The sequence below is a fragment of the Echiichthys vipera genome (genome assembly GCF_963691815.1).
Source record: "Echiichthys vipera genome assembly, chromosome: 19".
Taxonomy (NCBI): domain Eukaryota; kingdom Metazoa; phylum Chordata; class Actinopteri; order Perciformes; family Trachinidae; genus Echiichthys; species Echiichthys vipera.
The window spans coordinates 9,806,588-9,824,522 of record NC_139844.1 but is presented as its reverse complement, the minus strand read 5'-3'; the positions used below and the strand labels follow the sequence as shown (position 1 = coordinate 9,824,522).

At 42.3% G+C, this 17,935-nt stretch overlaps 2 protein-coding genes across 2 annotated transcripts; one reads left to right on the top strand and one right to left on the bottom strand.

The window, feature by feature from the left end:
* Window positions 1–5,977: 5,977 nt before the first annotated feature.
* exoc8 (exocyst complex component 8) lies at window positions 5,978–10,105 on the bottom strand. Its single transcript, XM_083934305.1, has 4 exons — window positions 8,867–10,105; window positions 8,133–8,386; window positions 7,493–7,741; window positions 5,978–7,096 (listed from the first exon to the last, which is right to left on the bottom strand). The coding sequence occupies exons 1-4, from the start codon at window positions 10,014–10,016 to the stop codon at window positions 6,689–6,691; spliced, it is 2,061 nt and encodes a 686-aa protein (XP_083790431.1). The 5' UTR covers window positions 10,017–10,105; the 3' UTR covers window positions 5,978–6,688.
* Window positions 10,106–10,734: 629 nt separating this feature from the next.
* On the top strand, window positions 10,735–14,853 carry sprtn (SprT-like N-terminal domain). The gene is made up of 5 exons (XM_083934309.1): window positions 10,735–11,261; window positions 11,875–11,974; window positions 12,302–12,430; window positions 12,513–12,807; window positions 13,025–14,853. Exons 1-5 carry the CDS (start codon window positions 10,924–10,926, stop codon window positions 14,020–14,022), a joined length of 1,860 nt encoding a protein of 619 aa, XP_083790435.1. The 5' UTR covers window positions 10,735–10,923; the 3' UTR covers window positions 14,023–14,853.
* The last annotated feature ends 3,082 nt before the right edge of the window (window positions 14,854–17,935 follow it).

Below are 17,935 nucleotides of genomic sequence, written 5' to 3'. Positions count from 1 at the left end.
CAACCACATACCCAATTAGCAAAACACCTTAACTCCTTTGCAAAATGAACCACTCTTGTAAAAACTATACACTAACTTATCAAAACCATATTTTTTTACCATATGAAACACACACGTTGCATATGACTTAACTCTGTTTGCACCAGTTACACTCTGCTGTTGAAAACCTTAAACACTTTCGGCTAATTCTGCTTCTAAGTGCATAGAGTAGTATGGGTGAAGCACACAGTGAATTTGCAAAACATCGCTCGGATTTGCACAACTGTAAACACAATGTCTGCTCACACTTTTTGCAAAACAATACACACAGTGAACATTGTATGCATTACTGTAGACACCACACAGGACACAAGACTAATGCTGTTGACAATGTTATTTATTTTTTTCCATATACTCAAGCCAACATGACGAAAAGAAAAAACATTTCCCAGTTTTCATGAACATAACATTTTATCCTGTACAAAAAAAGAACCCCCCCAAAAAAGAAAACACAGCACATAAATTGCTACTGTTGGTCTCTTCTCCTAGCTGGATCTGGCCAGTGAATTTCATCCACATCACAGGCGATATCCTCATTTGCAAGACAGCGGGGAAAGAATCGCCGTGCATGCCGTATCCACCCCTATATGGCTGTGGCCTCAATCTGGTCACAGGCCTCCTCCATGGCCTGAATGAGGGCTACCCGAGCCAGGGGGTGCAGATCGTAAACCTTCCACCGCCATGCCGAGAAAAATTCTTCAATTGGGTTAAGAAATGGAGAATATGGTGGCAGGAAAAGGACTGTGAAATGTGGGTGCTGCGTAAACCAGTTCTGAACCAGAGCAGAGCGGTGGAATGAAACATTGTCCCAGGTGACAATGTATTGGATCTGCATGTTATTTATGATTGTGAGGTTGTATACTCTGTCCAAAAATGTAAGGATGTGAGGTGTTTTATACGGACCCATGTTGGCATGGCGGTGGAGAACCCCATTCTGGGTGATTGCCGCGCAAAGGGTGATGTTACCCCCACGTTGCCCCGGGACACTAATAATTGCCCTCTGGCCAATTACATTTCTTCCCCTCCTTCTGACCTTTGAGAGGTTGAACCCCGCCTCGTCTATGTAGATGAACTCATGCTGAATGGCCTCAGCATCCATTTGTAAAACTCTCTAAAATACAGTGAAAGACAAGATTGTGTAGTTCAGCATAGATTTAGTGTACAGTACATTTACATGTAAAAAAAGGTTATGTGTGCAGTATGCAACATCAGAGTGCTAAAGTGAACAATACATACCTCCACATACTCATGCCGCAGCTGTTTGACCCTCTCTGAGTTCCTCTCAAAAGGCACTCGGTACAACTGTTTCATTTGTACCTGATGTGCCTTCAGGATACGAGCTATGGTGGACAGAGAGACCTGATTCACATTATGAAAGATGATTTGGTCTTCAATAATTTTGGCCTGGATTTCACGAAGCCTGATGGCATTATTTGCCAAAACCATATTCACAATCTCCCTCTCCTGCAGGGGTGTGAAAATGGGAGCCCTTCCTCCTCGTTGTACTCGACCCTCAATCCTATGTAGAACAAAATACATGTAACCTACTGTAAAATGTCACAGGAAGGGGTATCAAAAGTGCTGATATGGGGTGCATACAGTAAGAAGCTGTAAACAGGTAATTTTTTTACCTGTTTTCCAGTCTGAATGCCCTTATGACAGATGCCACGGTGAATCTGCTGAGATTTGGCTGGACTCTCAGTCCAGCCTCCCTCAGCGTCAATCCATGGTTCACAACATGGTCCACAAGAGTTGCGCGAATTTCATTGCTTAAAGTTGGACCTCTTCTCCTTTGAGCTTCACCTACTCCTGCTTGAGGTCTTCCTCTTCCTCTTCCTCTTCCTCTTCCTCTTCCTCGGCCACGGCCTCTGGCACGGCCTCTGCCTCCTTCTTCTCCTCCTTCTCCGATTCCCCCTCTCATCCTCACTCTTCCTCTTCCTCTTCCTTCCATTTTGGTTAAGCTTGGTGAACTCACCTGCTGCATTTTTATAGTGCTTAAACCTGATTGGTGTGTCTACAATTAAGCAATCTTGTGTTTGCACACCTGATGGCAGTGTTCAATCAACTGGCTCATAGGTGTGGTAATTTTACAGTCAGTGCTTTAGAATTGCAAGGAAGTGACATCTTGATATACTTCTGTGTCTAATGCATAGACGTGTGTGTTAGTGTTTCAAATCACAGTGTGTATTGTTTTGCACAAAGTGTGAACGGACTCATTGTGCTTACAGTGGTGCAAATCTGGGGCCAAGTTTTGCTCCTTGAGTGTAAGGTCTTGATAATTGGGCAACACTTTAGAATTTAGTGTTTATTCAATCGAAAAAAACTGTAATTGCATGTATATAGGTCCTGTTTGTGCATTTGTGTGTATTTCGGGCCTGTGTGTGTGTAACCTGTATAATAATAATAACAGAGTGAAAAAATAGAATTTTCCCTTGCGGGATTAATAAAGTAATTCTTCTTCTTCTTATTATTATTATTATTATTATTATTATTATTATTATTATTATTATTATTATTATTATTCATACTCAGGTAAATGTGATGGAGTAAAAGTATACCTGTGTAAATATAATGGAGTAGGTAGAACTAGGAAGTAGTATGACACTGAAATCCAGTAAAGAACAGTTCCCTTAAAATTGTACTTTGGTGCAGTACTTGTACTTTTCCACCACTGCAAGTCTGTTTACAAAGCCTTATCCTGTATATCTATCTAACTACTGTGTGGCTCTTCTGGTCAGAAATACAGCAATAACAAAGAAATGAATCTCCCTAAATGTCTGTTAGGAAAGGAATATTAGTAGTGGAGCAACAAAAGCTATGATTGTCAATCATTATGCCAGCAGTAATGTTGGTCGTGATGATAATAACGATGATCATTCATTGTGACTGCCTGATACTCTGCATTTGATCTGCCTGTCAGTCTGAGACGGATGATCATTGTGGCAAAACAAGCAAATAGAGATGGAACAAGCAAACATAAACCTCTGAGCACTGCAGCCTCGTGAATGTTAAGATGCTAAATCCTTCCACACAGGGCAGATTCTCAAAATGGATTGAGATTTGTAGTCACTTCGTTGCAGTAACCTTTCTGTTGTGTGACATTAACTTTCTGTGTTAGCTAAAGGTTTAATTGGCCAGACAGCAGCCGTGACTGAAGCCCCTCAGGGTGCAGCATTAATCCCACCCACTGGAACAGCTTTTCCATTTATTAGCCCTGTTAGCATCCCATTACCTGGGATTAAGATCTGTACATGCACACACGCACGTACGCACACACGCGCGCGCACGCACAAACACACACTCACACACACACACACACACAATTACTTAAATTGCCTGATTTAACCTTTGTCCACGATTTGAGGTTCTTTTACGAGTGACAGCTATAAGTTTCTTCTTGTTTCAGTCAGTTTGACGGCATGTCATGTACCTTACTCATAAAAATTTTAAAGGCAGGGCTGCAACCCACTGTAAGACAGCTCGCCGTGGTAGCCGGAGATGAAAGCTCGAGTTAAACTGTCACTTTGACAGTAATGCAGAAGTCTAAATTGCTTTTGAACGTGTAGCATCATTGGAAGATGCTCCTGGAGAAGCTCCAAATGCATTAAAATTAAAGTCAAAGTTGATTTATGTGTGGGTTTCTTTTAAATTTGCATTATATGGAAATTTAGGCTGCAATCACTTTCTGTACTTTCTGCCAAGTTATCTCAAAAGTGCAGATAGTGAATTTACCCAGAGAAGTCTTTACCTTAACCTATAATAATATATCAAAAATCATTAGTTAATTATAATTTGGGTTATGGATCTAAATCTGCAAAGTAAGCAAAGTCATCAAATAAATGTACACCTATAACTGTTGCTAGGAAAGGAGAAACTTCTCCATAGTCACCAAAGTTATTAACAACTCAAAAATGTACAGTACAGTATTTGAGTAAATGTATGGTTATTTTCCCACCACTGTATTTTTTAAGAATAGATAACTACACCTATTGTCACTATGTCACTATAGCCATTAGTTAGCCAGGTAAGTTTCCCTGAAAGTGTCCCTTTTTTTCCACAAACAAAACACGTATAACTCTATTTGACTAGGTGGTAATACAGTACACTCCTGACAGCTCGTATCAAGCAAATGTAAACTGCATGTGAAGCAAGATAAGGCTGGAAACAATTATCTAAACAATCAGACATGTTTTTATCCTGTGGTGAAAGAGGAATCCGACGGTGATGCTGAGATTAGTGTTAAGAACAGCACATTCACATCAGTCTTTGGTGATTAATTATCAAAACTATACCACCATATTCCCGGCTCTATCTTTCTCCAGAGTTGACTGAATGAATTCCTCTCGAGTAATCCCACCAGCCTGATGCTACTTCTCCGAGGATAAGCAGAGAACTTCACCCGAGGCTTTCCTCGAGCCCCCGATCACATCAGTGATTATAACGAGATGAGCTGAGAAGCAGGGAGAACAATCATGTGTTGAGTCATGAACAGAGTCTAAAAATATCAGCGGGCCTGTCACTGCTGGGAAATGTTTTACACAGAGAGAAGAGCAATTGTTTCCAAGTTGCAACAGCCCAAGTCAAATTGGTTTAACTGGGTTTCACTGCATGAACAACTGCAAGGCAGACATGTCGAACGGTTGAATTTAGAATCTTTCAGTTGAATGCACATGGTTTTCCAGGTTTTAGGATGTTTCTCAGGAAATGCAGTTTAACCGTTGCATTATAAACATCTTTATAAAACATTATTGATGTTATTAATAGACTAATATTAAAAAGACAGGGGGGTTTCCTTAACATCTGCATAGTTGAAATACATCATTATATTAAAATGCTCCTGTTTTGAGCTGCCACAAGAGGGCACTATAGCCCAGAAACTGTTTTGTTTAGGGAGCTGAACTGCAGGGCTTTTATTTTGTAACAGAAAAATGCTTTTTTGTTTTCAATGTGCAGGTACAGCAGATGCTTCAGTCTTTCTCTGCATCCATATAAGATTTGATGCTTTTAGTTCAAACCTTTCTTGCCGACCTCCACTGAGTGAATCAAATAAGCTGGGAAAGATAAAGAAGGCTCTTGACAAATGTCGAGAGGAACCAGAACGTTAGTGTGATTAAATAAATAGTTAAGCTGGCCAAATCAGTGTGAGGGTCTTCTTTTTTCAGGACTCAAGTTTCACCTTCCTACGCACCTGCATCTGAGATAATTGGATATGTGAATAGTTCCTTTGACAAAAATAAGGAAAGATAAAGAACAAACGAGTGCTCTGGTGCAGGTTAGAGAGATAAATTCAGATTCAGAAAAATAACATGCTAAAGTAAAAAAAGACTTTTGTCAGGGAAGACAAGAAAAACTGGTGATCCTTTTCAAGCAAACACATCGTTCAAATTCACATCTTGGGGCGGCCGGTGCCTGAGTGTTTAGAGCAGTCGCCCCATGTAAAGGGGCTGAAGATCCTCGAGGCAGTGGCCGTGGGTTCGACTCCGATCTGCAGCCCTTTGCTGCAGCCCCTCCCTCTCACCCCATTTCCTGTCTGTCCTATATAATAGGCTTGAAAATTGCCAAAAAAAATATTAAAAAAAAAAAAGAAATCCCATCTTGCTCTCCAGTTTGCTGTCAATACAACACCAGAGCCTGGTTTCTGTGGTTACTCAGAAACAACAAAAACAATGAGAAGTGTGGGAAAAGAAACATGCAGTTCTTGTAAATGATGTTATTTTACACTGCTTGGATACTTTACCTACTAGACATGTCCCCAAAAGTGTTACAACAGACATTTAGGCAAAAAGGTCCTCTGCATAAATCTGCTTTGTTGTTAAGTTGTTGTTAACTTCTAGCTTTCTGGAAATCCAAAAAAACGTAGATTGTGCATAAAGATCTTTATTGAATTTCATGTGTTTTTGTTCAACAGAAACTTGACGGTGAACATTTACCAGTGCATATTCTCTTCAGTCATCCCTTCATAAATCAGTCCTATGCTCGAATACTATTTAGTGTCTAATAACAGTCCAGTGTCAAAGCTGGAAGAGTTTGAATCAAACATCAGATTAATTTAGTTCCCACTTACACATTTGAATTTCATGGTGGGTAACTCATGAAACGCAAAACGTTCATGTTTTAACTGTCTGATCAGAAAATTACCATATTTATCAGTGGTTTGTGTGAAATGTGTCCAGAGAAGACACATTCTTTGAACAATGATAAAGACTGGAAGAACAGTGCACTTACTTTCTTCTCACTATACACCCTAACGTGAAAACACACACAGTTCAATGTTCATATTTGTATGATTACCTCAACTCCTGATGAGGGATTTACCACTGAGAAATGGAAAATTTCTCAAAAAGTGAATATATGATGCAAGCCTTTTTGAAAGCAATACTAATGTCAGATCATTTTTCATCAATATTAGTCAACGTCAACAGGCGTTTTTATGAGAGTCGGTACAAATTCCGGTGCAAAGTAGCTTTCACACATACCTATCTTGAGGTATGGTATTCTGCTGTTCTCCAGGATGCATCCTGTCATTTCTTGTCCTGCAATCTCAAAACAACCAACATCTAGCGGTTATTTCTAACGGTTGTTGAAACTGCCAGAACCGTCCATAAAAGTACATTTAAGTGTTTTTCCGCCACAGTGCTTTATTGCAGTCTCAGACCACAGATGTGGTACTCTCTGGATTGATTCGAACCGGCCTGGTGCTCTTCCTCAGGTCCTGCAGCTGTTTGGCCGGCTTGCCCACGCCCTCTTCAAACCTCCGCTCCACCACCGGCAGCACAGTGTCGTGGAGGAAGCTGGCATTCTGCATGATGAAGGCCTTCTTCTCCGGGTCCTGCTCACAGCGCAGGCTGTAGTCCACGTGCTGCACGGCCACCAGGATGATCTCCCGCAGGCTCTCCAGCAGCACCATGTGCAGCTCGGGGAAGTAGAGCTTCAGGCCTTCCTCCAAGAAGCTCATCATCTGCTTTGTGAAGGCCACGATGGTGTAGCTCAGGTTCACCCAGCAGTCATCGCCAGTGTACTGCTCGAAGCTGACGATGCCACAGCTGCGCATCTCGTCCTGCAGAGAGAAATATGTGATTTAAACATTTGTTGGTATTAACACCAAGCATCTGTGGGGTCTTTCAAGGGAAAAATCCTCTGCACACACAGAAAGAAATCACTACTACAGAGGTTTAAAGTGGTAAACTGCACTGCAACAACGATTGTTTTCAGTATTAGTCAATGGGGTTATAAAATGAGAGGAAAAAGTGAAAAGTTAGTCCAAAGTTACAACTTCATATGTTGTGTTTTGTCCAACCGATAGTCAAAAACCTAAAGATATTTGGTAAGCAAAGCAGTCATATAAAATGGTGAAAGGCAGCAAATTGTCATACTGGAGAAGCTGGAAATGTTCTGTCGATCAACTTAACAACTTGCTAACATCCAATAACCTGAAATGCAACATAAAATCCACCTTGAGTTTAGTCAGAGCCTCGGGGGTCATGAGATTCATCCTCCTCCACATCTCCTCGGAGTTTCGGTGCTTGGTGGCTTCGATGATGATGTCGTTGTAGCTCTGCAGCGCCGCCTTGATGTCTTTGACCAGCAGGGACTGCAGGGTGAAGGTCAGGTCCAGGCCGATCTCAGTCAACTGCTGACAGTGCTCCTTCGCCACTTTAACGCACTCTGCTGCTGTCGACAGGCTCTCTTTACTGTCAAACACCTAATGGAGGCACAAAACTCTCTGTAATGGGGTACTTTTTACAAGTTCACAATATAAATTCACTTTCACGTGCTTTAGAAAGATTTGACCTCTCATGCTAATGTTTTTCCTGCCAACAATAACCTTACATCTAACAGGTCAACAACACTGGTTAACTTTTCCTGACTTCCTCTATTTTGAAGCTATTTCATATAGTTTTTAATATTTTAAAGTAATACAAAGTACTCCAAGTGTAGAGTTTAGGCTCAAATTCCCCTTTATAATTTAGTTTTTATCGTTTTTATTCCAGATTGATCACTTTAGTTTTAATCACAGGCCTCAGTACTATAACTTCCCTGACCTTCAAAAATCCCATATTTAACATTCTGTCACCATCTGATCCTCTATCTACCTGTTTGCTGAAGGCGTCCACAAACATCCTCATGGCCGATTTGGACCAGACCACGAAGGCGGAGTAGCAGCCCGTGTTCCCCGCAAAGTCCATCTCAAACTCTTTGGCCGTCTCCAGCAAGCTGGTGAAGAAGATGTTGCAGAGTTTGTGGATATAGAGCAGCGTGGCTCCTTCTATACGAAGCTGCCGTATGGCCGTCTGGACCGCAGCAGCGCGGTTCTTCAGGAACAGCTCACAAGCCTTGGTGGACTGGCCTGCAACACAGAAAACAATACAAGTTTACTGAAAATATTCGATCTAATAAGCATGATTTTAATATCGTAACATTTTGTACTTAACATCTTAAAATTTGACTAAAGCAGAAAGGGATTTAGTTTGCTCCATCGAAATATATTGAATGCCTAGCAGCATGGAGGAGCTTTGAAGCATCTTTAGATCATGAATGAAGAAGATAAAATGTCTAGAAATATATATCTGAACAGTTAATTGAATAAATAAAGTGAATTTTGGTGGGTTTTTTTTAAATATTCATAGAAACTCAATAGAAAATGTTATATATTTTGGTGGGTTGGATGTCTTTGTTTTGAACACTTCCCACACGATAGTATCTGCAGTAAGATAACACTGTCAAGGTTGGACTGAGAAGCTCGTAAGTGTGAATAAAAGCAAAAGTTGACATTTTTTGGTTGATGTGTGAGGTGTTATTATTAATGAGACAAAAAAAAAAGCAGGACCTAGTCTGATCAGCTGGGACACAGCCCTCCGGGTGGCTTTAGGTCCACCACGCAGTGACCGATCTGGAGACAACTCGAACACCAGAACCTCTGTCAGCTGCCGCACACGCTCATCCACCTTCAGCCTCAGCTCTTTGACCCTCTGGGTGACCGGCTGGTCCTTGAGATACTCGTTGAGCTTGTCCAGCAGGTCCACGGCGCCCTCAAAGTCTCTCTGGGCGATGCACACGTCCAGATCCTCCGGCAGCTCCTGGATCCACTCGAGGCTGAGGTCCACGTTCTCTTCAGCACTTGCTGGCTCGTCATCTTCCTGATCGAAGGGATTGGTTGACACCTCGGCCCTTACAGGAGACGTAGGGGCCTCTTCTTCTTTCTTGTGCCTGTCCTTAGTGACTTTGTTCTTCTTGGTTTCATCCAGGATCTCCAGCCACTCCTTCTTGATTTTGCTGTTCTCCGCCTGGAAGATGCGACTCTCTGGGAACATGAGGATCTTGAACATGTCCTTCATGGGAGGGTTGTCCTTTACATTGACCACGGCGAAGCTCTCCAGGTCGTACAAGGCGTTGTACTTATACTTCACGGTTCCTCTGCGGTTCGGCAGCCAGGTGGCGATCAACAGACAGTCGTTCATGAGGAAAGCGTGCACCTTCTGGATGGGGGACATGTTGTCCACATCAAACTCAACAAGGTCACCGTTGTAGACCAGGTGCCTCCCTGGGGTGTCCATGATGTTTTTACCCCCCTCCACTTTCTCCAGCAGTGAGGTGAGCGTCCTCTGCTTCAGCTCCTCTGTCTCTTTGGGGAAAGCAGCCTGCATCTCTTTGGAGGTCTCATCCTTGTCTGTGGACAGCAGGGCCTGAGTGATGCTCTCCATGATGCTCTTCTGCTCCGTCAGGATGTGGCTCAGCTGGTACATCTCGCTCTCCAGGTAGGAAATCTCTTTGGCCGTTTCAATGAACTGTCTGTAGTTCTTGTAGACGTTTTTCTTCAGGTTTTGAGCCGTTTCGTCGGCCAAGTTTTGGATCTTTTGACGATGCTCCTGTAAATCTCTGTCGCCATCGGATTGCTGTGACAGCTGCTTGACGTAATTCTGTGGGTCGAAATTAGGCGATTCGAGCAGCTTCCGTAGTCGGTTCCCGGTTTCCGACATCTTCTATCGCGTGTGTGTTTATTTATTTGAACAAAAAATGCTAACAAACTAGTGATAAGTGCAGATAGAGCAAGAGTTCATCGGTTCATTTCCGCTAGCAACCTAAACAGGAAGTTGTAAACTGGTTGACACCCTCAAACGTCACGGGATTCTGAAAACAAGATGGCCAACAAATCGCGTCAAAACAAATATTTTTAAATGTAATATGGTCGTTTATAGAAGTCCACCTCCTTCTATAATTACGATATTTAAAATATTATACACATATTAGTCTTGACTTGTCGCTTATTGTCATTTATTTTGGCAACTCCACTACAACAGAAAAACTCCGGGTGCTTTTTGATTGGCCAAAAACTTGAAATCAAGAGGACACTAATTCCCAGAATGCATTGCTATGATTTGAAACAAGCGGATGTTGGAATCAGTGTCAGAATAAGAGCCGGATTTTACAACGATTTAAAAAAATAGCATATGCTACATAACGATAAAAAATAAAAAATATACTTTAAAAAAAAAAAAATAGCCGAATCAAACACTTCTCATCTTAAAAATGTAACACTGTTTATTTGTTTTTCCCAAGTTTTATTTTGAAATCATTAACGGACATACTTTGGTTGCATTGTGTTGCACATTTGACGCTGGCGCTAGGTTTGAAAGTTAGCATTAACACCGTCATCAACAACATAAAGATGTTTGTTTAATGAAATTATGGCACAAATCGGAATCATAGTACAGGCACCATATATGTCAGACTGTCCTCTGGCTCTAGAGATTCTGTCGCTTGGTGTTTGAGACTTGTAACAGGTTACGTTAGTTTACATTAGTTAGCTTCAGCGAGCTAACGGTAACCACAGCTACGTGGCTAAATCAACTAACTACGTCTCCTATCACCTTTCCCACTGTTTCTATGGTGATGGATGAGGATTTTATGCTCGCCCTACAGCTTCAGGAGCAATTTAACAATGAATACGAGACGTCTGTGTTTTCATCAAACGGCTTGGAGGATGATAACTTAGGACAAAGCAGTAAGAAAAGGAAAGTGGAGGGAGCTGGAGGTGGCACCGATGTTGTTCCCTACTGGGAGCCGACTGTCCAGCCCGAGAGGCCGCTGTCCATCGTGGACGCGTCCTGGGAGACGCTGGACCCCAACCCCGATGTTAGAGCCATGTTTCTGGAATTCAATGACGTCTTCTTCTGGGGCAAACTTAGCGGTGTCGAGGTCAGGTGGAGCCCCAGAATGACACTGTAAGTGAAGCTTGTGTTGTCAAACACCCAAACCATACTGACGTGTAGGTGCAGTAATGCCTCACTGAAAATACAACTGTCAGATTTTTTTTCACGGGGATGGTCATGTGAGCATGGATGGATTTCTGAGTTACCGGGCACAGACCCAGGGGCTCATAAGGTCAGGGGCCCTGACTCATGAAATGTTTCTGGAAAAAAACAAACTGATCACAAAGAGATGCTAAATGACCACAAGTATACTCAAAATGACAAAAAAATGATGACAAAGATAAATGCAAAACAACTAAACATGGATGTAAAATGACCACACAGTGAAACTAAATGACTTAAAGTAGATTATTTGAATTAGTGTCTTGTTCCTAGTCTGTTCCAGAGTGGGTATCCTCATACATGTCTGCCCAGTAGCCTATAGTCTCAGAATACAGCCATGCTTGTAGGTGTAGTGATGCCTCATTGAAAATGCGATTGTCTGATTTTTCTTATGTGACCCTTAGATAGATGGTGCTCTGTCACTGTCTTAATTATGCAGTTAACCAGTGTTGTTGGTTGCAAATGGAGTTTATGAAAGGACTGATTTTCTCTAATGCCTCCTGCTCTCTATATGTTTTTGTAGGTGTGCTGGGTTGTGTTGTTATGAGGGCCGAGGCGGTCTATGTTCAATCAGACTCAGTGAGCCTCTGCTGAAGCTTAGACCAAGAAAAGACCTGGTGGAGGTGAGGTGCATACTTATTAATTTATGAAATCAATCTCTGACAACTGTTGTTATATAATATTTCAATCACTTGTGTCAAAATAACAATCTTCTGTCAAAGAAAATACCCTGAAACTAGACTACACAACTGAATATGTCATTTTTGTTTTCTTTACACTGAAATGTTTACAATGGCTTTACTAATGGTGGGATTAGAGAAAAAAACATTCAGAATATCTAAATAGGTAAAGTCAAGCCCCAGCTTGGAAACAAAAAGCTCACACCATCCCTTCCATCAACAGAGCTTCCTGGATTAATCATTGTTGCTTTTTGTGTTTCGTTTCCACAGACTCTCCTTCATGAAATGATTCACGCACTCCTGTTTGTGACCCAGAACAACAGAGACAGAGACGGTCATGGTCCCGAGTTCTGCAAACACATGAACCGGATCAACAGTGCTACTGGGACAAAAATTTCTGTAGGTGTATCTTCTATTACATATTTCATTATTTTTTTTCACAGACAGTGCATTCATAAAATAAGCCGCGTCCTCTTGTCAGATCTACCACAGCTTCCACGATGAGGTTGATGTGTACCGGCAGCACTGGTGGAAATGCAACGGGCCCTGTCAAAACCGCAAGCCCTATTTTGGCTTTGTGAAGAGGGCCATGAACCGGGCTCCATCCGCTCAGGATCCCTGGTGGGAGGACCACAGGAGGACGTGTGGAGGGACATACACCAAAGTCAAGGAGCCTGAAGGATACGGCCTCAAAGGGAAGAAGGCTGGTAAAAAGGATGGGAAGACCTCAGATAATAAGGCGTCAGGAAAGGAAAAGCCTTCAAGTACAACTACAGGTGATGAGCTGGTTCCTCTGCTGTGTGTCCTGCTGTGATAGCTATGAATCTATAATTATATAATTTACACGTTTAGATGGGGTAGCAGCTCTATATGTTGTGTACATTTCTCTACATGTTTTACATAATTTCAGAGCATAGTTTAATCCTTTATTTGGTCAGACATCTCAAAGAAAGTATGATGCCTGACTCAGATTTGTCCCTTTCTCCCTCTCAGGTTCACAGGACATTAGGAACATGATCCCATTTAGTGGCAAAGGCTTCCTTCTCGGAGGGAAGTCCTCCGGGTCTTCCTCCCCATCTCGCACACCTGTAGTGCCTTCCTCTCCAAAGAAACTCTTCCCCCCTTCATCTCCGGCTAAAAGCCTCAATTCTCCTGCTCCCTCCAGCCGGGATAACAAAGGAATCTCTAGTGCCTTTCCCTCCATCAGACCAGCTACCCCCGTGGGGCAGAAGCCACCTATAAAGAGGTCTGTTGGAAACACGAGAGCTTTTGTCAACATCCACGGCTCGCCAGTGAGAATCTCCAAACCCAACAGCAGCAGCCGCCTTAGTCAAGAAACCGACAGAACCAAACAGAAGTCCATTCAGGATCTCTTCAACAGCACAAGCCCCAGGAAGTCAGTGACCTCCACCTTCACCTCCAACACAGAAACTAAAAGAGATTCACTGACATCACAGAACAGCACAGTGAGTGCTACGGCTGCGTCTTCCATCTTTCCAAAAAAGCAAAATAACCATTCAGCTTCCTCCCCCACAACATCTAGGCCTGGCCTGAGTAACTCCAGCCAATCTGTAGTTTCAACAGGAACCAAAGGCAGCCCTGCTGAACCAACACAGTCCAAGTATTTCAGTCATTCGAACAGTGACAGTACATCAGGAGTTGCTGGTGCCGGACAGACATCTAGGAAGAGGCCGTGGGACGACACCAGAAGCTCATCCAGCATCTTTGACTTCTTCCAGACAAATAAGACAAAATCGCCCGCAGTGCCGCAAAGAACTGCCACCGCCACCTCCTCTTCTTCATCCCCCTCCCTCCATTCCTCCGCAGGGCTGCTCACTTTTACCCCCTCCTCCTCGTCTGCCTCCTCCTCGTCTTCCTCCTCTGCACCCTCCTCGTCTTCCTCCTCTGCACTGATGGTCAGCTGTCCTGCGTGCCAAGCCAAAGTGCAGGAGTCAAAGATCAATGAGCATCTTGACTCCTGCCTGTCCTGAGTGAAGAGGAGAAGACTGAGACGGCCAAAGGGACGTTGCAATAAAATCAAGTATTTAGTCTCAGGGAGTTTGCTGTGTTGAGTTTTAGTGATTTCATTTGGCGTTGCACAAAATCTCCTTTTGAGTTTCTCATGTTAACTTTGAAATGTTGGATTAGGGAAATTACTCTGCTTGATTTGAAAAGAATGGTTAGATGCAGTTTTACTACTAGATTGGATAGTTTTCTTTTCCCATGAGTGCCTGTCTGACAGTTTGTGCCTGTCTGACAGTTTGTGCCTGTCTGACAGTTTGTGCCTGTCTGACAGTTTGTGCCTTACAGTATGGTACTAAGAGAACAGCACCGTTTAACAGATAATGTAAGTTCATTGATTTTTACTTTAATTATGTAAGTATATGTTTGCGTATTGTACCAGTTCTGGATTTAACTTTGTTAAATATTTTAAGGATGGCATTAGACTGTTTCTGTGGTACCACAGGGCTCTGCTCTTTGATCGATATGAGGTGAAAGCAGACCGATGCAGGTTTGAATCCAGAAGCTGCTGGGTTCTTTGTTTAGTGCAGTTATTTTAGCGTCCCCTGGGGGCGGATGTGTTGGCTGTTTCCTATGGTCTGATGTGTCCTCCACCTCAGATCTGCATCTGCTGCCCTCGAGATTGCAGGAGACACTGACTGACCTCTGCTGATCTGTGGGAATCAGATTTCAAGCTTGCAAGCCATTTATTCTGCATGTCTTTGCAGTTACACCGCAGGGTCAGGCTGTGCACTGGTACCTGATTATTAGTAATTCAGTCATACTGATGGATTTCAGATGAACAGTAGAAGAACGGAGGAGTATTTACATGCTTTTTGCATTGTTAGAAGTATTGTAGTTTTTTCTGTATGTTCCACTTTTTTATGTTGTGGTTGTTTTTAAGGAAATTGTTAAATATGTTAATATTTTGTTGCCAAATAAAACATTTCTGCTGTTCTATTTAGCTGAGTGTTTTGTATCACGCATAATTGACGCCAATAACAATTAGTCATGTAATGATAAAATCTCTTAAAGGTCCCATGTTATGCTCACGTTCAGAACATTTGTATACACATTAATTTTCAAAAAACACAGTTTTTCTCATACTGTCTGTCAGACTATACCTGTATTCACCTTCTGTCTGAAATGCTCCGTTTTAGCGCCCATCTCTTAAAGACCCCCTCCTGAAAAAGCCTGTTCTGCTCTGATTGGTCAGCATTTCCAGGTCTTCTGCACCTGCGCCCTCTGCGTCTCTGCACCGTCATTGCAGCCAGGGAATAACTGTAATGTCATTGTGGCAGCACTTTCTATCTATATGTAGTAGAGTTGTGACATCACAATGTACAGGAAGTTTAAACAGCTCATTTAAAGACACAATTTCAGATACAGTAATATATGCATTTATTTGGATTGAAATAATTTCACAGTATTTATATAGCACCTCCACCTGCCTTATAATCAAAGCAGACTAGGAAATCTCACTTTTACAATATGGGACCTTTAATGAATCTGTGCATCATCAGTTTTAAATATGGTGTCAGTGTTGCCTCAAGTCTCATCATGTAGAGTGAATGAAAAAAACAACTGTTCATAGTAAAAGGAGTTATGCCTGGTGCGTGTAACAGAGCTGGTTGGAGGACTGAATGGGGAGGAAAGGGAGGTCAGAGGTCAGACAGGGGGAGGCCAGCTGCTGATCAGGACTACGCCCTGCCGTCCCTGCAGGACAGACTGGAGCGGGGCCAGGGGCAGTGACAAAGCATGTCGGCATACACCCACCCCATCCCATTTCTATTACCGCAGTCTGCTGCTGCTCAGATCTTTGATTACCATCTGGCTGCATGTGCATCGCAATCTGAGGTGAAGAACAGTTCTGGGGAAGAAAGCATAGATTTTGCGATGTTTGAGGTTCCAAAATGTGTTGTTTAAGACGACGAAACCTTGAGTGCTTAATGAATAACACTGGTCCATATTCAAGTGAATTGTCACCTGATGAAGGTTCTACAGACAAAAGGTTGTTAACAAAGGGAGCACAAGTTACCTAACAGTGTCCAGCGTTTTCTGCTTCTGTCAGTGAAGAGTTTTTGTTCCCACACAGCTATTAATATGATTGTATATAATATAATGATCTGATAACAAGAAGTACACAAATAATTTTCAGGTGCCGTTGGACCCAAAGTCATGGAGGACTTTGTATTGCAAAAAGTATTAGTTGTAAAATGTGATGAAATCTGAGGTGTTGTGAGATGATAAATGGGGGGATAATATAATGTGATATATAATACCTCTTTGAGTGAAATCTGATATGTTTAAAAAGGGGGAAAAAAGACAAAAAGGTTTGGAACCACTGAATTCATCTTAAACTAAAAAGTAACTGTAAATAGTAGCTGTTAAGTAAATGTAATGGAGTAAGAAGTGAAGTATATTCCCTTTTTAAAATGTAGTGGAGAAGAAGCGAAACAAGTAGCATGGAAATATTCAAGTTTGCACTTAAGTACAGATGAATCAGTCTATTTATTTGTCAAATGATATCATGATTTTATTGCAGATGTGGCTTCACATGTAATGTACTTCTGGCTGATTTTATACTAGAAAACCTAACAGTACCCCCACGTTGTGAATGTCACCATAGCTCGTTCTGATCTCTTCCCCTCCAGAGGCCCCTCAGCAGAGGAAAACTCATGTCAGTGTCACAGCAGCTGTTCTGACTGGACGCTCCTCTTCCCTGACCTGCTCTACACTGAAGCACTATAGGAAGCTGACTTCCTGCAAACATACACACACACACACACACACACACACACACTCCTTCCGTCCCTTCAGACCTATTGTGTCTCTCTGACTGATGCATCCTCCCGGACAAGCTTCAAGTTCAACGTGACGTTACGGCTAGATGGGACTGAACCACATTTCGGGGGGGAGGGGGGTGTTTCTGCTGGAGGTGAAAGTAAAGTAAAGGTTTAATTATATATTATATAGTGATGTAAAATATGTCAAGTCACCAAATTACCAACCAAATTACCAACAAGGGAAATGATTCAATTTGAGAATATATAACCTCAAAAGTGGCATTACATCGCGTGTGTGTGTGTGTGTGTGTGTGTGTGTGTGTGTGTGTGTGTGTGTGTGTGTGTGTGTGTGTGTGTGTGTGTGTGTGTGTGTGTGTGTGTGTGTGTGTGTGTGTGTGTGTGTGTGTGGCCCAGTCAGAGACAAAATTGACAATATAATGTATAGCACAATGTATACAAATCAGCTCATTTCTTTTCATTTTTAACCCGAATAGTCTCTTGATTGGATAAATATGATGAAGCAATGACATTTCATATCCAAAAGGTCAAAGGTCAACTTCACTGTGACCTCATGATGTTTCTTCATTATTCAACGCCAGAACAGAAGCGGAGACATTTTGTCGGATACTGAGTTGGTGAAACTAATCTTGAAACTGTGCTGATTGATTGGATCTGGATCTGGACCTGAACATCACACAAAATAATGCATGAAGTCTGGTGTCCCTTTAGTCAGAGTACTTAGTGCCATTTTTTCATCCGTGAGCAAGATATATATTGCTTTCCAGCAGAGACATAAGCGGATGTCTTTAGCCCATTATTAGCCGGCCTACGCTAAGTGACGCAAACCCATTGTGCTTTTTAGCAAGGCAGATTAACACGAGCCTGCTATGGTTACATGCATCCCCAGGGGGTGCCATCATACGTTAAATCCTTTGATCTCAGGAGGCACTGGTGATGGTGGTGGTGGTGATGAAAGCTTACAGAGGGGTCCTTCTGCTCATAAAACAGATTGTCCTTGATCAGTCTCTTTAAACTGTGCAGCTGTGGCTTGTCAGCTGATGGCTAATTGTTTTGAGAGCAGGATTAGCTCTGTGCAGAGGGGATGTGATGCTTTTCA